This window comes from Anas platyrhynchos, chromosome 2 (assembly GCF_047663525.1).
Source record: "Anas platyrhynchos isolate ZD024472 breed Pekin duck chromosome 2, IASCAAS_PekinDuck_T2T, whole genome shotgun sequence".
In the NCBI taxonomy this organism is placed as follows: domain Eukaryota; kingdom Metazoa; phylum Chordata; class Aves; order Anseriformes; family Anatidae; genus Anas; species Anas platyrhynchos.
This window is the reverse complement of record NC_092588.1, coordinates 4,196,110-4,220,898: the sequence shown is the minus strand read 5'-3', so window position 1 is coordinate 4,220,898 and position 24,789 is coordinate 4,196,110. Positions and strand designations below refer to the sequence as shown.

Here is a 24,789-nt window from a genome sequence, read left to right as displayed (position 1 = left end):
CACCTGTTCCGTGCTCTATCCATTTATTTTCATGCATTTCTCAACCTTGTCGGAGCACAAGTGGTGCTCCCAGGTGTGTATGTGACATGTCAGGGGAAAAACCAGGCTATAATTTTGGCCGTGAAGCCCCCCAAATTGAATGTAACAGGTAAGACTTGTTAGCAAGCCGTGCCTAGAAGCAGCCTGCTTAATGCTCGTGTTGTCTCTTCATTTCAGAGCATGAAGCCTTTGGGAAATGGGTGATTTACGATTGCAGATTTTTCTGAAAAAGTTTCTCACTTGCGAGGATATTTTTAAGTACAGTGACTGGCCATGATGACGAGTCATCCTCAGATGTGTTTCATACTCACCGTGTGATGGGGCTGCTCAAACACACAAACTTTGCTTTTTATTTCTTTTTGGTGCGAGCTTTACCAGACTAAAATGCAAGTTTAAGCAATGTCTTTTCTACTTACTTTTTTATCCATTACAGATATATATTCCTGGTTGGATTTTTATCAAAATCTTGCAGAAAATCAAAGTCCCGGAGAAGTAAATGAGTTTCTTTTCCTAATAAAAAATCTGCTATCTGAAATCTCTGGAAACTTTAGGAGGACTTTTCAGACAGGATGCATATGTTGACAAACTGGAACAAAATCTATTTTATTTCCCGAATTCCCGGTCACTCACTAATAAAAGGACCATGTATGTCTTGGCGCTCTCAAGACATGCCAAACTGTAACATCTCGGTGGGATTTTCTCAGGCTAAAAATTTAGATCTTATTTTAGCAACAGTTCACATCAATTATGCTTGAATTGCCGTTCTCAGTGTCAGAATAGGACCAATACGAAAACCACAACTATGTGGGAATTTCAGAAAAAAAACAACAAAACCAAGCACGATAAGGAAACTATGTGAGTTATTTCTTCCAAACATCGCAGGAAAGAGCTCTAAATTTCTCAGCACAACACTGCTCTCTCTGCTGTGGAGTCACTAAAAGGAGTGTGAAAATGCATCTTTATTTTATATAATTAAAAATGACACCACATAGCATAAATACAACCACAACAGAAAAGTTCAAGCTGGAAATTAAGTTTAAATGGGGAAGGAATTCATGAAGATGTCCAAAAAAAGAAGGAAAGTCCTCTGCAAAACGTTCAGAGACGGCCAGCTACAGGGCAAGAAGTTACAGCATAAAACCCACAAATTTCCCTACACTGTTGTACTCAGGAGGTCACCTTGAGAAGGTAACAGCGTGACAATTTCTGTCCCACAACTTCTGCTCAGCATGGCATCACCTCCACCATGGGTTTTCTGAACTGTGGTTGCAGATGGATTCCCCTTTGGGGCCAAACTCTGTCTTAAAATACAGAAGATGTGCTCTTCTAGAAGCAATTAAAAAAAAATAATGGCAGTTTCTGGCAGTTCCCAACTTCTGCCAAGACCCCAAAATCAAAGTATCCTCAGAGGGCCTTTAAGAAATTATTTTAACTCAATGAATTAACTGCTTTGCTTTTAAATTCCTTCTACACATGAGATCAGGGCTGGAAGATCAACATTTACATACCCTGGCCCTGATGGAGTATTTCAATCCTTCGATCCTGAATTTCTGTGCACACACACTACAAAGGGAAGCCAGCAGGCTCGAGATGAAGTGCAAGTATCTCAGGACGCGTGCCAGACTGCAGGGTAACGGGCCAAACCTTTTAGCTACAGCAAGCTGTTGGGCTATTTGTGATCGTGGAGCTCTGCTTTTAGGGGTGGAGGCTGCTCATTCAGCTTCTACACGCTTTGCACTACGTAAGAGTAAAACCTTGATCAATCTTTGTGTATTTTCTTATTTTTTTTTAGAGTGGGAATACCCAGATGGCTGAAAAGTGATAGGAAAATGCAGAATGAGAGCTTCGTGTACTTCTTGTGATGCTTCCCATGGGAATGAGGTAACCACCCAAACATCCCAGGATAAAAACGAGTGAAAATCTCGTGGACTGCAGCACCTAAAGAAGTGTACAGCAAGATTCCTTGCCCTGAAGGATGAGCAGCATCCCACCTGTTTGATGCAACGTGTTTGTGTGGCAGCTGCCTGCCATACACAACCAGCATCTTCTGTGGCTGCCTGTACCACGGGTGAAGTGCTGCAATGCTTCATCTTTGCTTCGACTTCCTCAAAAACAACTCACAGATTTCTGTCTCCTTCCTAGAGGCACTTCTGCCAGGACACCATGAAAAACTGCAGGTTTCATCCGTGTCCATTAAACACCTAGTGTGCAACGTCCCTGCTGTATCAGGGGATGGGATGGGGTCTAGTCCTGAAGACGACAACCCTCCCCACCTTCCCTATTCTCTTCTTACCTCCCAGTGAATAAATTTGCCTCAATTTAAGAAGTTCTTTATGCCTCAGTTTTTACACAACAGATTTATTTGTATTCAGGAGCTTCCCATGAAGAGCGATGTTTGTTTTCTCTTTTTCCAGCAGGATCTCAGAATTTTGGATTCCGTTTAAGACTGCAGCTTGCAAACATTTCTGTCTCCTCTCAAGTACTGACTGGTTGCATGTTCTCAAAGGACCAGTTTCAGACAAACTGCTTACACAGATAACATCCTCTCTGAAGACTGCTACATTTCCATTTCAATGCCGCTGCGATTTTGTTCTTCATCTGGGGTCTCTCTTCTAGCACACACGGCACCAGCGCCGTTCGTACTTGTGCTAACATGCTTTGAGTTGGATTTTCTCTTTGTAGAAGCAGCAATAAATTTTGGGTCACGAGCGTGTTGCTGTTCCTCTAGGGAAATAAAAACTGTACTAACAGAAACCCCAGCGAGGCTTTTTCTTCTCCGTGCAGTGTCTCACATTGAATGACTTGCAGCTACTCCTCTGAGAGTCCAATTCTCAGTAGTAGTAGTGTGATACACTGAAGGAGTCTGAGGGCTGTGTAAATAGGGGCTGCTTTTGAAAGCAATCGGTTTAAACTCAGTGCACTAGGCTGCAGTTGCATAAGTTAAAAATTAAATTCTGGCTCTCCTCTCTCTATTGTTCTCTGTGCTCAAAGGGAAAAATATTCTTCTGAAACCTATAGCAGGGAAGGGAGGGCCACGCTTCAGCCAAACAACGTGACCGAAATCTAAAGGTCAGTTTTCCTGCAGAAAGCAGGAAAAGCAAGCGAGAGACATGACAACGATTTTGAGAGAGCAAGTTGCTCTCCTCCTTCAATCGCCTGGAGCACAGTCAGGGAAGTCCCTTCTCCTGAGAGAAAAAGGACATGGGACAAGGAAATATATATTTAGTGTTTATAATATATATATTTCTACACTGTATGTAGTTTGGACTCTCCTGTATAAACTCTGGATATTCTTCAGGAAAAGTGCAAGGCCTCTGGGAGTGCCTCCCCTCAGTAACTTTTCTGCCATCTTGATTTTTCCAGGGCTAACCCTAGAAACACAGGCTCCTTTTCCAGGAAATACCCACCTATAAAATGAAGCTTCCTCTGACATGTGTCATGCTACAGGTTCAAACACACCCTGTGGCTATCGTGGTAGCTTGCTCAGCTTTTGACAGTGTGTAAATGTGTAATGGGCATTCAAATAAAACCCCCAAGTCTGTACAGTCAAAATGTTAGCACAGAAGGACAAAACTTATGAATTCCAATTCCTTATTTTGGCCATTTTTAAGTTCACACTTACTTCTTCTCAATCTTTCTCTGCTTTTTGCCTTTTTAACTAAGATTTACATCAACTAAATTCAGCTCTGACAAACTGCAGAGCTGTAGAACTGCTCACAAGTTCCCTCTAAGCAGGATGTGGCAGCAGTGACGGTGTCTCTCCAGCAGTAAAGACTAGTAGAAGCCAAAAGAAAAATCACTGAGTCCCTCCTCAAACAGTAGTCTCGGGTATGATGAACATCCTGCTGGTCCTGAGGCTGACCCAAAGCAGAATACCAAGTGCTACAATTAATTATCACCTATCCTGCAGAACAGGAAGGTCCCACGTAACCTAGTGCCACCACCTGAAGTCACAAATGCCTCCTTCTCAGAGGCATGCCATTAAAAGGCATCCTCAGGAGCAAAATATTAGTCCCTCAAAAAGTTCCTGACAATGTTTTAAGTCTGAATCCACAATTTGACCTACTAAGCTTGCGAAAGTCCCAAGCAATTGGTGCCGCTCGAGATTGTTAAAGCTAATGCCTAAATTAGGCAAGAAATTTTCCTTTCCCCTCCCTCTCTCCAAGCTCGTAATTAATTGGACAAAGCAATCTGGGTGCAGTGTTTTCTTTGCTATCATCCAATGGCAGGATGCAAATTCCCACGTGTATGTACAGAGAAGTAAGTCAAAAGCAAGCTGTTAACCAAAAGCAACGTCTTAACTCTAGCACAATTTGGGTGGTGGCTAGAACATGTAATGGGCATGTGGGCATCACCAGTAGCTCTCAACAGCAAGTAGAGATTTACATCCTTTCTTGTCAATGTTTCTGAACACTGCATCTACCTAAAACCCTGCCAGAGTAAGGTTATTCAGCTGGCCAGGAGCTAGGTCTCAGTAACGCTGTCTGCACACCAGATCTGCTCTGCATTCCCTCCCACTGGCTTCCTGTAGAATAAAGCATAAATGCTTATTCGCAAGGAACTCAATGTACTGGCTTCAATATCCTTAAAAGACATTTTTTCAAGCTCTGTGGGACAACCATTGCCAGAGAACTTTGATGTCCAAGCTACAAATAATCCATCTGTACAGCAAAGGCTTCCCTGGAGGTCTGCTCTGGACAGTGCAGAAAACTCTTAGAGAAACTGTCTCCTGTCATCATCATCTTTAAATACACAGCAAGCTTATTTAAACTTACCTCCCCTAACAAACCTAGCGCACCTGCACTTACACAAACATGTTTTGTACCTACATACACAGCTTCCAAAACAAAGGCTTCCTTGAAATACACTTGTGACCAAACATAGGACTGGTATTTGTCACAATCCATGTCACACCACTGCAATTTATTCACCTGCCAAGTGAGGCTCCCCAGCACGAGCCTATTCTGGGTAAAATGCTACCAGCATCTTCTGCTGCATCTGTAGCCAACAGTCTTGAATTTTAACACTGAACTTGAATTTTGACAATAAAGAAGCCAGAATTGAACTCAGAAATGTAGATGAGCGGCTCTGACAACAAGAAAACCTGGAACTGCAGAGAAACAGCAACAGAAGATGCCATTACCAAAGCATTTCTTCTTCTTTTTCCTGGTGATGCTCAGAGCTTTTCCTCCCACCTCACAGAGCTCTCTTTTTAAATTATTTCTTCCCACTGACATGTCTCATTATTCCTTCAGTGCAAGACAGCTTGCAAGTCTTACTGCAGTCAGGGTTGCTAGATGGCTGAAGGTTATCCCTTTTTTAGGGGCAGAGCGTGCACAGATCAATATCCTTAAGCATAAACAGGCAATCTGCAGATGGCCACAGAACTCAAAACTTTTCACACATGAATACTTGACTGAATCAAGTGAGACTCACTAAAAAAAAAAAACAGCTGTTTGAGGCACCTGTAGCAGAGGTCACACTTCCTAGCTGGACACTTCAATTAAGAACTTCTTCCAAACCTGCATTTTGGAACCGACTCCTGTGTTCATTAATATTCTTATTTCATGGAAGTGATCAGTTTTAGCAAGCTGCAACAAAAAGAGTTAGGAAGCACCGTGAAACAAAATTTTACCAGGAATCGTTCCTCCTTTTCAAGCCAGCGTTGATCTTCTTCCATCTCCTGTTGTTGTCGTATCAACCTCTCCTCCATGAGATGTGTGGGTAGAACCTGCCCCATTCCTCGTATGTCCAAAGTGCCTGAATCCTACAAAACACAGTTAGGTTTATGCAATCTCAAAACCACTGACAGTTTGTGAAAACAGCTGCAAGAACTTACTGAGCTTATAAAAGAGTGGATTTTTAAAAGCCCCAGTGCACAATAGCAATCAAGCAGAGTTCCTCGATCTGCTTATAAACTGAAGCAGGTCATCAGAAGAACCTCTTTCCAACTGCAAACGTTTTATTTGCCTTGCTCCTAATCACCGGAACCCGAAAGATTTGAAAAATCCTGTTTTATTTTTCAATAATGTTGTCACTTCATATGTTGCACTTCAAGTTGGACAACAATAACAGTTACCAATTTCCTTTTCTTGTGCAATAATGCAACTATCCAGTTGTTAAAGCTGCAGGATATGTGTTTTACCCAAATCAAATACCCTTTTCTGTTTCAGCTGACAGGTAAATCATGTCACGAAAACACTTTTAATGCATTTTTGAACAGGTTTTTATGTGTGCCTTGAGCCTCAATATACGATATCTCAACTATATACAGCAGGAATAACAACAGCATGGCAGCAAGCTGTAATGGCAGAAAATACGACCAAATCTACCAAGAGTTACCTGAGGCAAACTGAAGGCTCGGACACCTATCTGCTCTACTGTATTTAGGGTGTAAACCTCAGCTCTCACTTAAAGATCTACCAGAGGCACAAAGAACAGAACACTGCTTAGAGAGTGCAAATGGATTTAAGACAGAAACTGCAAAAAGTGAATCTTTGTGGAAGGATAAAGTGGAATGAAAAACGTATAAAATATTGGAGGAGAATGGAATAAAATGGCAGAAGGTTAGAGGGGGGAATAATTTCATATTCCTTGCAGCTATACGCAATTGTGAGAGGCTGAAAAGCATTTACCAAGAATATAGCTCAAGAACAGTTTTGCAGACCATTTCATTTTCTGTGCCTGATAAATTACAGAGAATCTTTTGAGTACAATTTCAATACTGGATATCTTCCATGAGAGGTGTTTTTAACTAGGTAACGATATAACAAATTTTAATATGAATTTTTCCTCCTCTCTTAACACCACTAAGTTTCAGTAAAGCCTTCTTCTAACAAACTCAGGATACCTATAATCACTCATTTAGTCTCAACGTCTTAGTTAAGATGCTCAGTAGCAGTCACTTCATCAAGAATTTGTGTAAAGAGTACAAGCACTATGTCCAACATCACGTAAGAGGATTTGGTTCAAAAAGAACTGGATTCAGTCATGACTCCAATCCAACTCCAAGAAGGCAACTTAAAAAACACTTGAGAAACACACTCAATTTTCCTACAGTCCTCTCCAGAGGTATCTAAGAATAAAAAAGTGTCTTTATTGTACAGAGAGCAACAACAGGTGTGTGAGTTCACGCTACCTCCATGTTTGGTTGCCACACTGATATTTCCTGAGGTCGATGGTTCCAGGAATCTGTTTGATCCAAGAGAGAAGCCTGCCCTGGATAGATGCTGCCTGCCATAGCTGGTATCCCGTGAGAACCAGGGTAGCCAGATACCTTTAGGGAAAATGCAAAAGGTGTTATATTAGCAAACTTTCTTCCCAATATTTTATATATATATATATATATATTTATTTTTTTTTTTTTTTCCTCAAGGGAGCAAACATGAGAGTGCAGAAGTGACTCAATTCAAGTAGTCACTGCAAGGGAGGAGGAGAAGAAACAACAGCAGAAGAAGGAAGCCAAGCCACAATATGATAAAAACTCTTTCTCTAAGACTTGTACTATGTCAGGAAGCCTACCCAAACAGCAGCATCAGAAAATATGTTTCAACCTCTGTAGTCACAAAGATCAAAGTCCTCTGGTGAACAAAACCAACCGTATCGATATATTTATAAGACCTACACATGCAGAACTCATGTTCAAGTTAATAGGAGCCATGCACACATCGCCCTGTGGAGCCATACAAACATGTACCCCCCGTGCATATGACAAGCTTAAGCCTGGAGTGACTGCATGTAATTACTGTGCCTAGCTGCACAGCCTGAGAACTTCCCCACAGAAAAATCAAAGTAGTTTTAATGAGCCTGAAGCATTCCAATAAAAACAAGGAAAACCTCCCCCCCTCCACGGGAAAAAGGACCTCGACTGAGTCTGTTGTATATGGATGTTGATTTGAACAAGTCCAAGAATACCCAAAGGAGGCTATCAGCTAGCAGAAAATAAAAAAAATTCAGAGAACCATCAAGGAGTAGAGTATCAAGAAACCCAAGGAAAGCGTGGCAGCTAATCCCTGCAATTTACAACACAAGTAATTTCATAGCTTGGAAAAATGCTAACATGAATATTATATTCCTTCAGTAAATATGAAAATGTCTAATGCATTTCACTTTAGTTTTCAGGAATTTGAGCACTACATCACATTTGAAAGTATCTGCCATCTGTAGTAACCCTACCAGGCCCAGTTCAGGGTTTGTTCTTATGTAAAACAAACCAAAAAAAAACCAACATGTTTAACGCAACTCAATGAAACTGAACTGTGTAAGAAGTGAATCAATCCCACCAGCTGCAACTGAGTTATAGACTCCACGTTTGAAAGAAAACACGCAGAGTATTTAAATTTAATACCTGGTAGTGATTTGGCTGTACCATATGCTGTGGACTCGGATAAAACCCTTCACTGGATCTTGGGCTGGGGTAACCAGGCCTGCTGGGCTGTAAGTATAAAGGAAAAGAGTCTTTTAAAAGAGTCTTTAGACAGAAAAGAGTCTTTAAACAGAAAACTAAACACACCAAATTCCTCTTTGCTGAAACAAACATTTACAGGAGGCACATCACAAAAACAAGCTCAAAAAAAAAAAATCCCTGAAATAAACATTCAAAGTTACTTACACTTCAAACAAACAAACATACATGTAAAATTAAGTTTTCCTCCATTTTTTTTGTCTGGAAACAAAAGAAACTGAATTATTTGCTAGGTATTTCATTAAATAACACTCACTCTGTACATTTTTGGGGCTATGTTTGCACCACAGGGCCTTCTCTCTGCTGGTTAAGTCCAGACAGAATATCACAGAAAAGCTTAATGCTTAAATCATGTTTCCAGGTGCAAATAGCGTAGTTTCCAAGTTTATAATCTGCATTACGTAAAGTTTTGCCGTTAATTTTTTGTTTTGTGACTGTTCCCAGCAGCAAATTCTTTTGCTTCAGTGAGAACACAAATCAAGTTTTGTTTAGCATGAATATTTACACGCGTTATTCTGAGCACTGATGTTAGTTCTGATTATTAACCCCCACGTTTCAGTCATATTCTGAACCCCAGGTCCTTCATTATACATGCTATGTCTTGCAACCCATTCCCAGCCAAGAAAAAACCAGAAATATTTCCTATTGGAAAGGAGCTAAAGAAGATTTATTGGATTATTTATTGGAGTACCGTGCTTTACCCCTTCAGGAAGAACACAATACTTTGTGCATATAAACAAAGAGGAGGTATAATTACAGAAAAACAGGAGAAAAGGCACCAGAAATTTGGAAAGCCCAGTTCAAAAAGCCTGTTTTCCTGCACACACTGAACAGATCTCCCTTTTGCCAGAGCAGGCACAGAAACTTCACACTAGTGGACGAAGCAATGCTGGAAAAAGTTTCTCAGAAGCGTACTTTTATCTTCCAAGAAGCAGTATTCTGTTATTTGTACTTGATGTTAACCTCTGAAGGTACATTTGCTTCTTTTCCTGAAAAACAATGCTGCTGGGTGTTTCAGAAGGAAAAAAAAATGAACCAAAGAGAAAAACAAAACCCAAACCCAACCTCATCATTTTGCAAATGGGCTCCTGGTGTCCCTCTGGCAGTTAAAAGCTACTTTCACAGTTCTTTGGAACTACAGAATTTTATCACCACTGCATGAAAAATGTCGTTATCACTCAGCACTTGTTATTTTTGGTTTCTAACTAATCACTGCAATCCAAGTAATTTCATAGTACAGATTGTGATAGCTGTGAATTATCTGAGAATGTGCAGGAATTTAAGGCTGTAAGTAAAAGGGAGTTTAAGTCCTGTAAAGAATCAAAACTTTTTTAATGAAGTGTTATAAGAAAAAAAGTCAATTATTACCATTAAAAATTTACTTAGTAAGTTGAGATGCTTGAAATTCCTTATCTACAAAATTCATCTTGTTCAAATGTCATTAGCATGCATATCTATATTTTACAAAATCATATTGTACAAAAAAAAAAACTAAGCAATGATGGTATTGCATACACAGTGAGAGTACCTCAAAGAGTTAAACTATCAAGGCCCTTCTACCCCCCCAAAAAAAAGGTGTGCAGTGGTAGGAGCATTAATTTCAATCCTAACACCTTTTTTCAGGTGTTTTCGTTTATGTGTCACACCCAGAGCTCTGATGATGATCACTTCTACTACGGTGTAGCTCATTCATTACATTAATTAAAGGTATTTTTAAGCCCTAAATAATATATTCTTAAACAATTTTGTAATAATTGAGTAGCATATTGTTCCAATTCACACAGTTTATCTGCTTCTGTAATTCGGTATGTTGTCTGTTTACATATACACCACATCCTGTCAATCTCAGGTGCCCAGACAGGTTGATGGATTCTTTGCCATTCTCAACTCAGAAATGAAAGCAGCAGCTTCAGTGTCCGTATTTCTTGGTTGCCATAAAGCTACCAAAATCAAATACAAAGCTAGGAAATCTATCAGGCAACAAGCTAGATGTGGGGAAAACAAATAAAATTAAGTTGCCTTCCTATGGCCGTTGGGGCAGCAGAAGGGGCCCTGCTACTACTACTAAAATCCCTATCAGCACCAGAGCTTGAGTAGAGGGCTACAGGAATTCATCACAGACTGATTAGGTGCAGATATTATTCCACATCACAGCAGTGACTGCACAAAATGAAATCCTCTGAAGTATGGACCCAATCCTTCAAAATGCAAAATAAATCTTAGGAAAAGCACGCAAAAATTGTTGAGAGAACAGAGCGCCCAGCAACTGGAGAGGTTAGACTACCCCAACTGGAGAGCTTAGGGACGTCCAAACAGGGCAGACATGCAATGAAACTAAATTAAGTGTAAACTAAAACACATCTTATCCTTGGGAAGTAAAACCGTTGTCCAGAATAAGAAAATTACAATTAATAAATTTATACTCCGTCGCTGATGTTTTATAAATAAACCTGATGAACGTCTGAGATCTCACCAGCTAACGTTTCATAGTAGTGCTAGAAGAAAGAAGAAAGAAAGAAAAAGCCAGGAAACATTTTTGTGGCAACTATGGGAGTCTCTTGCAAGTTAAACAAACAAGAAACAGAAAATTGTCAGTGCAAAATTACAGCACAGATCAGTTCTAATAACAGCCTAAGCAGAGCTGGGTCATTTCAGGCAAGCATTAGCAGATGATGACAGAATTGGGCAGAACGCCGTTCTCAACCAACCCATCAAACCCGGCTTTGAAGAATAATCATCGTTTCAATTCCATTTCTTTATTATTATTATTACTTTTAGAAACACTCGTGCTTTGTGTTCTGATATCTTAGCTACCTTGGGAGGAGCCTCATCCGATCCTCCTGAGTCCCAGGACACCGTGACTTGTCGCCTGGATTCCATTCTCATTCGTTCTTCTTGCTGCAGCTTCTCTTCCTCCAGTATTGTACTAAGAAAAACACATCGGAGGTAAGTAAAACTCCAGCTACACGTCTAACAAACCTCGGAGCTCCCACATCTCTCAAGCCAATGAATATTACACGAAAAGAGTGAGCGAAAACTTTTGAGACCACGTTCTTTTATGTATATTGCTTCTGGAAACCAGTTTTCTGAAGAAACGCATCTGTAGGGTTGTCAGGGTGCTTTCAACAACCAAAGCAGCACCGGGCTTTCAGAAAGCTGTGGTTGATCTTGTACAAAAAAGTTTTTTGCATGTTAACATTTCTTTTGATGTGTAATTACACAGAGAAATCCTCAAAGACGATAAACCAAGCGCTTACTTGCATGAAAGCTTATTTTTCACATGAAAATACCCGATTGCTGCAAAGGATCAAAACAAACCGAAAATACATCCTTTATGGAAGCTCAACCGAGCTTCAAATCACTGGGATTTTCCCCTCTGTTAAACAAAGCAGTCAAAAAAAACCACCATCTCAAATACCATGCTTTCCTCTTACATTTCAGCCTAACCAGGAACACATTCAGCAAAGCAATTCGGCGAGACAGAAACATCTGACAGCATTCACTCCGCTTTTACACAGCTCAGGTCAGGAGGGTACATTTTCAAACAAAGCACAAGACAGTAGTAAAACTGAGTTTGCTACTTACCACTGTTCTGACTATTAAAAAGCCCGTTTGAAGTTCAACGTGATACTGCTGCCCCCACAGCAGCCTCCTCCCAGTTCTGCTATGTGGATTATTAATGTTGGATATTTGCCATTTCAGAACTGCTCAGAATGAAGCTTTGGACGAGGGAGCTGCACGCTGCACGGGACAGTCTCAAGATCTGAGCAGGGCAGATTATTGACACGTTGATCTCCCCAGAGTAAAGATAATCCCGAGAAGGAGCTACCCCAGCTCCTTGAGCACTCCAGTTTCTAGAAACAAAGCTCGGTCCTGAGTTTATAATCTCCTGCTCAGACGACTAAATAACCACCCAGAATTACTCATGCAAGGGATGAGATCAACTCCAGCAATCTATTCTCATCTTGGAACTTCGCTGCTTGTTTCAAGAATAAATTCCTGCTTGGTCGGAGGCTAGAGCTTTGCCTTTCCTCCCTCAGCCAAAAAAATTCATGCCACTTCTTAAAAGCAGGAAAGTCAGCTCATCTCAACTGCAGCCTACCCGAGTTTCTGAGTATTGCAGCAATCTCAATCCATCACTGCCGAAGGAACACAAGAATGTGGAACAAAAACAAAATCAGACCAAGTTATTTGCAGCAGTCATTCTGATAGATCTATTGCAGACAAACAGCTACAGCCCCACACAGGCGACTAAAAAGAAAATCCTTCTGCTTTACCACCTCTCTCTTCCTACAGAGGAAGGAAAAAAAGTATTTCTTACTATAACTCACGAAGAATTAGAAAAAAAGCCCCGTTTTAAGGCTTGGTCAGACTTTGGATATTCAGCACGAGTTTTTATGTATCGTGAGAAATCAGTTGGGACGCATCTGGAGCCACGAACCACAATTACAATCTTTGAAGAAATACCTCAAAACTTAACCAAAAAATGCCAACAAAACAAAAAACCACCTACACGTATGAATAAAATGTGCATTTTTATTTCTTTTTTTGTTGATATGGCAGTTGCTCTAATGCAAGCACAAGGAATGGAACAAAAGTCAGCTAAAAGCAGCTGACTAAATTTAGAGATGGCTTATTGACAATTTGGGGCCACGGGTATAATTTGTCACAGCCCAGTCCTGTTTTTCCATAAAAAGGAATGAAACACTGCTACCTATCTGCCTTGCTGTCAAAGCCATTTTATCTGTGGCGTCCCGGTATTTAATACCGTACCATTAACCTCAATCGTGTCACTGGAAATGACAAATTCCGACTGAAATGATTTGTTTTTCATAACACAGGCTCAGCTTTTTGCCTTACGGCTCTAATTCATCCTGCTATTCCTTCGCCTGTGTCATCACGAGGACCTTTCCCTCCCAGCCCAGCGAGTAGCCTGGTCAACGGCTGATGAGCTACAGCAGAATTTGTACCAGATGCCCTTGACTGCTACATACAAGAAAAGAATATAAAATAGAAATGCCTCGGAGAAGCATCACTCGAAAAAAAACACAAGGAATATAAATGACTCACAGAAACGTCTTTGTTTTTACAAAGGGAAGACCGATCCATAGACGGAGCACAAGTGTGCCAAGAGATATTTTTGACCTCTTCTCGGTGCAGCTGCTCGAGGACTCTCAACGGTTTATTAGAAATCGCAGAGGTCAGGGAAGTCACATCTAGGCATATTTTCCCAAACGGCACGTATTTTTAGCAGCAGAGAGGCATTTCTACTCGTACGACTTCCCTAGCAAACCTCGAGGTAGAACAAACAAACCTAAGTCGTCTTCTTGGCTACGTCTGATGAAAAACGTCTACTATTGAAGTTTGTGTAGTTGATAAACTTACTTCACTTTCAAAGAACCTTTTCACTCAATTTTGCCCGTGGCATTGAAAAGGAAACATTTACTGGGAGGTTCAAAGCAGGAATATCTGAAATATTGAAATGCAGCCTTACGTTTTGGAAGAGAAAGCAATGCCAGTGTTTGCTCGTACGTGGTGTGGGAACCTAGAGGAAGTGCTGACCCTTCAACAAGCAGCTTCTTTTTTCTTGTCTGGCCAACAAAAACACAAGGTTGCATGGAGATGAACACATTTTCCCCATACAGCCCTAATTTAAGAGCACTTTTGCTGGACTTTATTCCTAATAGTCACTGTCAATGATCAAAAAGCTAACGAAGTGTTGCAACCTCCATCATATATATCAAATATGTGCTACAATTATTTTTTTTGCCAGATGCCATGAAACGATGTGACTTAAACTGCCTTCATTCTTATCAGTTTTGGTCCTTTTATTTATAAGCAACATTTCAAGAGCTGCAGCAAACACAGCCACAAGAAGGCTCAAGTCCCATTTCCATCAGTTAACTATCTCATTGCTGTCATAAAAACAAACTTTAGGGGGATGAATCAGTCATTATTTTACTTTTTATATATTTTTTAGAATTGAATCTGTATTTAACACATGACCTGCAGCCCAGGGATCATCTGGGATCATCTACTCTGGTAAAACCTGTGCTTCTTCATCAGCAACCAACAGAGGGCCCAATCTTGTCACAGCAATGATAAAACTGCTCCTGATTTTGCTATTTCTATTAGAGAGAAATGGCTGGCGACAGGTACCTGATACAAAATTAATTCAATGATGCACTCAAAATGTCATGGCATGACGTTAATTTAAAAAGCTCAAAAGCAAAATCCAGTTTAACATGGAATACTAAAAGGAGTTTTAACAGGATTATTGCCAAGGGATGTGCAGGGCACCACGACTCACAAGCACAAGCCTGGGAGAAGACCTGTAAGAAAACCTTTGAGTGTACTATGGCTACCTTACCAACACTAACCTGTAGCATATTGACCACAGCAAAGAATTATTTAAATTTAATAATACATGTATGTCTGAGGTGGTGTGTGTAATTGGTTACGGTGCTGTAGGTAGGCAGAACTCATTCTGAATAGCAACACTGTAAGAGTAATAGTGCACGATTTGGGGCTGTTAAATGCTGAAATGGACCTAGGAAGGAAGGATGTGATGACTAACTCATCCTTTACCCACTCTGGACAAACCAAATACCACAAAATTTCCGGCCTTATTTCCCCCCTAATAACACTACACAAATTCTACAGCAATCAGCATCTTTGCGTGGCACAAGCAGCTGCAAGTAACGTTTGTGCAACGCAGATGTCGCGACAAAATGGGTAAGGCATCAACTAAACCGAGAACAGCTGAAATATCTGTGCTCCCATCAGTACTCCTTCAGATGCAGAAAAGCAGTTTTTTCCCAAAGCCACGGTCTTTGTCGTTAAAAAGGGAGGAATGCTACAGTGTTGTATCGTTGGCTTTAGGCAAACAAAGTCTGCTCTCAGCTTGAAAAAACTACCCTGGATCCTATCCAGCACGAGCAGCAGCCACACCACACAGAGAAGGCCACCAGGGAAATGGCTTGTTTTTGCAAGTTCATGGGAATTGGAGTTTTGAAACACAATCCTTCCTCGTTGCCTGAGATTGCCTCGCCATGCGGGATTTGGCAACCTTTCTGACAAGGGGCTGACTCTGCAAGCAGCGTGGAGAAGCCCTGAGGACGACTGTGCTGCCTGAAGTCCAGCAGGGAAAGGTCACCGTTTTGGAGGGGCAGAAGAAAACTCTTCGCTTTGTTGAGAACAAAAACTGCATGTTAGGGTTTCTGCGGCCCCAGGAGAGAGCTTGTTCTCTGAACGCTGCTTCAAGTCTCCTAGCATGACAAGAGGAGGGTAAAAAATTTAAAAATCCCCCCTTGGTGCATTTTTCATCCAGAATCAGAGAACCACTGAGGTTGGAAGGGACTCCCAGAGGTCTCCAGTCCAACCTCCCAGTAAAGCTGATGCACAGCGAGGTCAGGTCGCTCAGAGCTTTTTCCAGGCAGGGTCTGAAAGTCTCCCAGCGACCAGCTTCAGTGCTTATTCATGCACTCTGGGAAACATTTTTCCTGGTAAATGATCAGAACTTGCCTCGCTGCAGATTTTGCCTGTTGTTTCTCACCCTTTGCCTGTGCGTTTCTGATGAGAGCCAGGTTCTGATGAGAGCCAGGTTCTTGGGCATTGGTCCACCCTGTTTATTTGGTGATACCTTTTCCTTTCTTTCCTCTTCTGACTCATGCTGTTAGAGCCATTCTTGCCTTTGCTCTGTTTCTCTGAGTACAGTCTCTGAGTACAGTCTCTATTTTCTTCCAGAGGAAGAAAAAAAGTAAAGAATTGCCACTTTCCACCTAGTATCCAAACCACATTACCAAGTCCTACCTTCTCCTTGTAATCCCTACCCAGGCCTACCACTGTACCTGTGCACTGATAATATTATGGTGAGATCCTTGTGAGAAGGGTATGTCCTTCTCTAGATATGTACATTTTAAGTTCACACAAGAGCTCCCAGAGCAACAGACAATGGAACATTTTACAGAGGAGGAAAAAAAACCTTAAAAGGCAGCTACAGGAAAAGTTACCATCCAGCAACTTTGAAACAGCATCAGAATTATACTCAAATTGCCTCTTATTTTAATGACCTGTGAATTCTCTTCTAACACAAACATCCAGCAGCAGCACATATTATGTTACGAAAACAAAACATACCACAAAGCACAACTTCAATGTCAGCTGAAACTGAAGAACTTGGTAATGAATCACAACAAATTCAAGAGTGGATTTAGAGCTGTACAGTACGTACATGTTGTTTGAAGCCTTCACATACTGACTGAGGCAAAATAGATACTGAGGACTCATAAAATCACTAAAATGGCCACAAATATTAAATGTCTCTATACAACATCTCAGGAATGTTTCAAAGTTTAAATATCACCCTTGTCCTGTGGCTGGAGAAATGGATATATGGACACTGGATTGAATTACTGCAGAATAAACTGTGGTGTGAATTTAGGCTGGTGTCAAGTGTATACTCACACTTACTGCAAGATAAATATAAGGTAGTCCATCCCATTTTACGAAGGGCAGAAGAATTCTTAGCTAACTACAATGCATTTATTGCAGGCTCCACAGTTGCACACAAAGAGATACCATGGGGAACTTGTGTGCTAGATATGTAATGAAACTGACTTCCAGCAGCACTTCAAAATTTTGCTTGTTCTACTGAAAATGCTCAGATATCTAATTTCAAAGCATCTACTCTGAAACCTGGTGATTCATTTCTTTAGGAAAATACATGTTTGTACCCCAAAACTGTATACTACATGTTTGACTAGGTAATCACTCTAAATTCTTTCTACTCCTCCCCCTGCCCTGGAGAACTGTAGCATATATAGCTCAAATTATAAACAAATTGCTAGTACAAAACGGAGTTTTTCTTGGCAAAGAAAGATGATTCATATTTCTCATTATTTGATTTCACTGCCTAGTTTAATTTTCTCCAACAGATAAGGTCCAGATTTCCAAGAAAGTATCACCAACCTGGCCCCCTGGAGATAAAGCCTTGCATTTTTGACAGAAAGAAAACACTGTAATGGAAGGTACAGCAAAAAGCAAATATTTCTGAACAAGGAAATGACCTTTCAGAAGTAAAACCCTACCTGAGTTGTGCTTTAAGTTCTGTAAACCTGGGTCGTCTGCTAGGGTCGTATGCCCAGCACTTGGTCATAAGGCTGTAGAGGGTAGGAGGGCAGTTTGGAGGCATGGGGAGCCGCTCACCGTTCTCAATCCGCCCAATTACATCATTGTTCTTCACTCCCTGGAAGGGCTTTACCCCATGCATGAGGATCTCCCACATACACACACCTGGGGAACACACACACAAAAAAAAAACATTTCCTCCGTGTGAGCAAACAAATTAAAAAACTGGTAAAAGAGAAAGCAAACCTTTCCCCCAGCCCCAGCACACAAAGCCTCAATTTTAAGAGGGAAGAAAGGAGGTTTAATAAGAATGGTGGCTAAAATAAAGGACAAAAGCCTCCTTTCAGAGTTGCTATGCTCAGGAATACTACGTTACAAATTCCCAAAGTACTTGCTTTGAGTCGTACAGCCGAACAATGCAAATTCTTCTAAACCATATAGTCAGGGAATCAGTTTTTACTTACCGGCTGACAGCCCAAGGAGGGATGTGTAGTAAGATCACACACGCAGTACCAACCAGAACTATTTATGAGGAAGCATGACCCACAGCTGGCTCACAGCAGCCTGCCTTCACATTTAGCTACGCTTTACCTATTGTAAATCAGAATGGTTGCTCATATTCAAATCTACTTTTCTTTCTCTCTCTCTCTCTTTTTTTTTTTTTAAGTAGAATGAGCTGTATTTGCTTTTCCCTTTGACTAGTTCCAACTGGCCTGTTTCGACTTGCATAGTGTATTTTCACTTTGAGGGTGTTTTAATGCTGGCACCGATCCCATTTTTTTTTTTTTTTGTGCTGAAACTATGTAATAAAACAGTTTCTGTTGAAACTACGTTAAAAAGCACAAAGGGGAAAAATGGTCTGTCAGGTTAAGATCAGCCAGAATGTTCCACGGGCTTAATTCTTCTGACTGTACCAGAATTTTCTTCATACTATTATAAAACAGCTAACAATCACATACCCTTTGCTTAAAAAAAAAAACACACTTTATTTTGTGAAGAGGGTGAACGCTGCTCTTACTTAAAAGTCTCATCGTCTTTGCTCCTTTACACAGCCTTTCTTTGTTTTGTCCGTCCAGAGCAGCGCTCTGTGAGCTCTTGTTTGAGCACAGGTGATCAGATTCATATAAAAAACATGCATATTTAGGAAAAAAAGATGAAGGATTCAGGATATTCCTGAAAGGTAAGCCTAAACTTACATGTAGAAAAAAAATAAAAATACAGAGATAGAAAAGGTGCTAGAAGAAACTGGAATTTCTGAAAGAACAATAAAAACAGCTGAGTATCTAGAAATTACTCATCTTACAGTAATTAAAAACACTGAACTTCTGGGACAGGACAGTAAAAGCCGCACCATTTGGGTTCACTTACCAAACATCCACACATCACTAGCTGAGGTAAACCGTCGGAAGTTGATTGACTCTGGAGCCATCCATTTGATGGGTAATTTTCCTTTGGAAGCTACAGGAAAGGCAAGACAAGGCAGGCTGTTATTCCCACTGCTGTGCTCAAACAGCTTTGTTTCCTCAGGGAAATAATTGACAGGCAAAACCCATCTCCAGTGAATAACTATCAAATTTGTACATGAGATCTCTGTGCCACCTGGCCAGTTCTGCTGGCCATCCTTGAGAGAGAGGGGAACAGCACCTTGCATAAATATACAGGCTGATTAAGCCCCTTCTAATTTTAAGTCAATTCTTAATTCAAAACACAACTATTGTGGTTAAGAACCCACTGGTACTAAGTCTAAAACTCACAAAATCTCAGCTAGGGAGCAGGTGTTTGCAAATGATTGATCAAAATAAGGGTAGCTTGCTTGGCCTTACATGAAGCAGAAAAAAGAACTCCAAAACAAAGCATTTCCCCAAACCTCCCCCCAAAAAACCCAAAAGCACAACAAGAAACGACCGTGTCAAAAACATTCCTCACCTTCTCGGCAATTAAATCAACTGAAAGTAGCTCAGAGTGAAATGAGACAAGTGAAACCAGGAAGCATACTGAAGCGTTAAGAGGACAGATAACGGATTTTTAAAATACACGACTGTAACTTCAAAATTTATTGAAGTTTCAATTAGTAAAGACAGCTACATAATATGCACCAGATTTCAATGTTGCAGTTTGGCACCACATAGCAGGAGAAGAGAGATGGCTTGTTTTTCCCCATCAGGCACTGAAGGGCATCTCACAGCTGCTGGAGACACTTAAGCTCAGTCTTCCATGCAAAATGGGGGAAAAAAGTAATTTCAAGTATGTTTTGTATTGAATCTTGCCAGACCAGTGGCATTTTTGAGTATGCAGCATACAATAACAATGCAAACTCAAACATCTGTAGCCTTAAAACCATTTTAGGCTACTTAAATTATACCATTAATGTGATTATCTCAGGACTCGAAATTGAGAACCTTCTTAAAATTGTGAAAAAAGTACTGTGTACTTGTCCTAAAAACCAGAATGTAACCTACAAATGCAGTTCCTACTTTTTGCAACTTAAATCAGATCCTGTGATTTGTCTTCTTGAACCGTACATGTAGGAATTTACTGCCATCTACTCAATTTTTAAGCAGTTGTTAAACTGAATGTCAACTTACCTTTATAGTAAGTACTATCTTCCATGTATCGGGATAAACCAAAGTCACCTAATTTCACACAGTCAGTGGCAGACACCAGCACATTTCTAGCAGCAATATCCCTGCCAAATAGAGGAGACACTATTTCTAGTCATTTAAAAACTTAAGAGTGGTAAAACACTATTTGAAATATATTATTAAAGTCCAGAAGTATCAAACTCCCTTGAGAGGACCAAATTATTCTTCTAATTAATATTTCTAAGAAATATTCTAGCACATTTGGTCTTATATCTGAGTGTATATTATATATAGTATGTATATATATGTATCTATGTACAATATATACCATATATTGCAACTTGAACTTAAATCTTTAAGCACAAACAGAAAGTTCAAGCCCTAAATGTTTCATAGCAGTTTGAATTCTGTTTACTCTTAATTGCATACAACATGAGGCTAAAATCAGTCTTTCCCCCCTAGGGAGGAATTCAAAGGGAAGAAAATTAAAAACACATCCAGAAAGAAATTTAGGTTCACTTTCTGGTTAAAAAAGAACTTTTATTTTATAAATATTTTGTTTTCCCTGTTCTTTGCTTAAGAAGCCAGCTGCCCATTGTTTCATTTTCTGTATTTGCAAGATTACAGTTGACTAGCACTTTGAAAAAATGTAACCACAAAGCAACCACTCAGCTGAAATGTATTCCGATTAAAATCAGGCACCATCTACAAGTCAATCTAGGGCTGAGCCAGCAGGTGTCACTCTTGAAAAGGGTGTTATTTTGCTGGCAACGTGTAAAAAATGCCATACTGATATGGAGACAGACATAAAACATGTAAATGGCTTTTAGGAGTGTCAAAGTATTGCTGCTACACATTCATCATAAGCCAAGGGAAAGAAACATGAAAGTGAAACTTAAAGGATCCAACTATGTATATTAAGGCTCTTCACTCAGACAAGTGTATCTAGTACCCAGAATTACTGCCAACAAGCAATCTGGTGATCTAGGACACGGTTTATTCTATAAAATTTTAAGTAGTTACATATAAAAACACGCACACGTGTGTATATACAGGCTTACCTATGTACAAATCTTTTGCTCTCTAAGTAAGCAAGTGCCATGCTAAGCTGGTAAGCGTAGAGTATGAGGGAGGCCAGATCCAAGCTGTATTTTCTGACTTGCAAAAACGATCTCAACTTTTTGCACAAAGAAAAAAAGAAGGAAAGAAGTCAGAACAAAAAAAAAGATAGATAACAGATCTGAACAAGACATATCTCAAATTGCAAAGTTTACCCAAGTGTCAACAGGCCTGCTTTCCCTTTAGACGGGCAAGAACAGAAAACCACTTATGAAAAAGCCCAACTGGGTTAAATCCAAGCAGTATTTTTTCTGTGTGGAAACTGTTAGCCCAATCAAGAAAACATTTCTGCATTGCATTCAGGCTCCTTCTGAGGGCTGAGTGCATACGCTGCTGCTGAGACAAGTGCTCACGGTCTTGTTACGAGTTCTTCCCTGAGAACGGAGCAAGTTTTTGTCCTAAATGATTTCAGGACATAACAGTATCCAGCAAATCTAAATATTGATTAGATAAATATTGTTTGAGCAGCATGAATTTTACTCTGCATTTACATTTGCTAAGATATATGCATTTAGCTCAGAGTAGCCCCTATCAATGCAGAAGTTTTATGAACTATACTCCCAGTAAAAGGCAGTTAGGACCTAATGTAGACCTAATCTAGTAGCACTGGATTCTCTTTTATCAATTAAAAAAAAAAAAAAAAAAGGCTTTAAAAAGTAATTTGGGCTCCATAAAAGAAATTTATAAACTTTTGACAGAAAATGCTTCCACTATAGTTTTTCTGCCTTTTTTTTGTCTGTTTGGACAACGTACTGCAGGTTGCTAATTAAAATGTCTTACAGAATGAAATATTACTTCAGCTCACATTTTCAGATATACGTGGCTCAAAGGAAACAAATGAGTTTCAAAAACCTGAGCTCTAGTTTTCTTTAAACCATTCATCCAAATGACGTGATAATGAGGAAAGTCATCTTATCTAAGGTCTCTGCTGCAGAGACTGTACAGAAAGAAAGGTAATAAATTCAGGATTCTGAGGAAAATAGCAATATTACTCAGGAGGCTTCCAAAAGCCACCTTTGTTTAAGAATAACAAAGCTGCTCACTTTCATATGCAACGTTCACTTTTCAAGAAACATCTATTCAAGGCTGGGAAAGAAATTTGGATGGTTTTATGTACCCCACTTCCACCCTCCTCCCAAACCCTCTCTGCTAGAGTTTCCTTCAATTGCTGCTCACACAACAGCAGCCACTACTGCCACCTTTTAGGAGCAGAAGACATACCACGTAATTTCCCTTCCAGAAGGCATGCTTGCAAATACTGTTTGTAACTCATTACCATCATCTGACTTGACACAGGTCATGCTCTCACTCTGCAAGAGCAACTGAAGTTCTCTGAAAGCTATGACTAAATCCCTTTGGTACGAGCTGATGCAGTTCCCTTAGTGGAGGAGTGAGGTCAAATCCTGCCACTCCTGTGTCTGAGTCCATAATTCTACCACAAGTATGATATCATGTCTGAGGAGTTTGCCTTTGGGTTAGTAGTGATAAGTGATTTTTTCAGTCTTTTGCAAAGCTAAAAGGGAAACCAAAAGCACAGGGGAAGTTTTCATACCTCTCCAAGGGTACAGAGCTCCATGATTATCCAGACTGGGTTTTCTGTAATAACTCCAATGAGCTTCACAATGTTCGGATGATCAAACTGACGCATCGTTACTAAAAGGAGAAAAAAGAAGTTTTTTTTTTTTTTTTTTTAATATAATAATTAAGTTCTGCCCTGGCTGAGCATGATGTAAGTGAACACATTGACCTACCAGCCCAGTGTCCAACCTATTGGAACAGGAGGAGGAGGGAAAAACCAGTATATATAACTCCATGTCTGAAAAAATATGTCAGTTTATGGCATAGACACACAACCTCACTTGATGATTAAGTTCACATCTGATTTTATTTTCTATGGGCTTAATTAACTTTTCAGTCTCAGCAGCACAGTTGGTATATTTTATGCAGGAAGATGTACAAATGCTTATTAATGTTCTGGGGAGGTCTATTTGGTAGGTTAAACAAAACATCAGTCCTCTGATTACGTTTTTATCTTCCAACATACGCACAACAAGCATCTTTAATTTAATCTTAAAGTAATCTCTCTTTTACATTTACAGTGTATGCTGTCAACAGAAATACATAGCAATTACCAAACTGGCAAGTCTGCTTCAGTTCACACAGAATTTGAAAAGAAAAAAATGTATTTTGGCTTTTAATTAATTATAAGCTGAAACAGCAGGTGGTTTTGGATTCACATTCTGATGAGCTCTGAATTCTACTTCTGATACACAACAGCAGTATAACCACTACATCTTGCAACACTAAAAATCCCAAGAAAATCCCTTGGACAGTGCTACTTAATCCCACAATGTTTCACTAATATATTTTACTGCAAAGAGGGAAACGAAGACACTCTTTAAAATATTAATGTATTATGAATAAATCAGGAAAAGAATCAATAAAACAAACAACCCTATCGAGGACCTAGCTTAACACATTAATGAACAGGAATAAAGAACATGCCAACTGGGCAATAAAAACTGGTAAAACACTACATGGAATTGAGACTAGGTTCCTAAATCACTGAATTCCCCTCCTCCCTTTTGAAGTAAAAGGAATTTCAGAGAAGGAAGTTTATCTGAACTCTATTTCAGTATTAAAATCTTGGTAAATAAAATGTATATTCTGAAACACCACCAATTATTTACCTTAAAGGTAAATAATTACCTCTTATTCTAATCTAACTCGATGAAATTTGCAGTATGTTTTCCAACATGAAAATATTGCTTCTTTGATGTAGAAATGAAGTGGGAAGACAAAGTGACGAAGAGGAAATCAACATACATATTTCTATACTTTTTATGGTCTTAAGTTTTAAGCACAATATATTCCATTGTTGGAAAATATATCTGAGAGACTAATTCAATCAATGTTACCTGACAAGCTCACAAATTCATTTTGCCATCAAGATTCTAGAGCCAAGAGGAAGATTCCCTTTCCGGAAGGAATGAACCACTTGCAGAAAGGAGCAATTTACCAAAACCAGTGGAAGATCAGTGAAGATCTCCAAACCCCAGGCAGTTTGTTTTCCTTCTTGCAAGAATCAACACAGCATCTTTTCAGCACTGGAAAATCCACTGTGCACAACTAAAACCCCCAAACTACCAGAACTGTCTTTATATCATACTTAGAAGTTCTGAATCCGCAGGGTTTACATATGTTATGTGTTATTAAAGGAAAAAAAATGCACAAAGCTCTTTAGTGAAATAGTGAAACTCTGGTTAAAATGTTGGATTTGGGCCTTTTATGGGTGCTCTTACAAAGTGGCAGTGTCTTCTCAAGAGTTTGCAATCTGAACACAAACAAGGGAAAGGGAATGGATGGAATTAGAAGAAAAAAGGAAGAAAAAATGATTAAAACTAAATTGAAAAGCACTATTTACCTGTCTGCGCTGCTGGCATTTCCTGATCTGTT

At 39.8% G+C, this 24,789-nt stretch overlaps 1 protein-coding gene across 15 annotated transcripts in view; it reads right to left on the bottom strand.

Moving 5' to 3' along the window:
• Positions 1-24,789, bottom strand: part of PTK2 (protein tyrosine kinase 2) — a 191,708-nt gene that overhangs the window by 10,189 nt on the left and 156,730 nt on the right. For 12 of the 15 annotated variants that reach the window (XM_072034273.1, XM_072034274.1, XM_072034275.1 and 9 more), the window contains 9 exons: positions 22,886-22,986; positions 21,276-21,391; positions 20,218-20,318; positions 19,001-19,090; positions 17,593-17,797; positions 11,318-11,429; positions 8,387-8,473; positions 7,178-7,315; positions 5,675-5,806 (listed from right to left, as the gene is read on the bottom strand). In XM_072034273.1, coding sequence (XP_071890374.1) covers positions 5,675-5,806; positions 7,178-7,315; positions 8,387-8,473; positions 11,318-11,429; positions 17,593-17,797; positions 19,001-19,090; positions 20,218-20,318; positions 21,276-21,391; positions 22,886-22,986 — 1,082 coding nt within the window. Of the gene's footprint in view, positions 1-5,674; positions 5,807-7,177; positions 7,316-8,386; positions 8,474-11,317; positions 11,430-11,937; positions 12,051-12,088; positions 12,800-17,592; positions 17,798-18,096; positions 18,118-19,000; positions 19,091-20,217; positions 20,319-21,275; positions 21,392-22,885; positions 22,987-24,789 lie in introns of those variants that run through there. The other 3 variants (XM_072034276.1, XM_072034278.1, XM_072034277.1) reach the window with 3 other exon arrangements.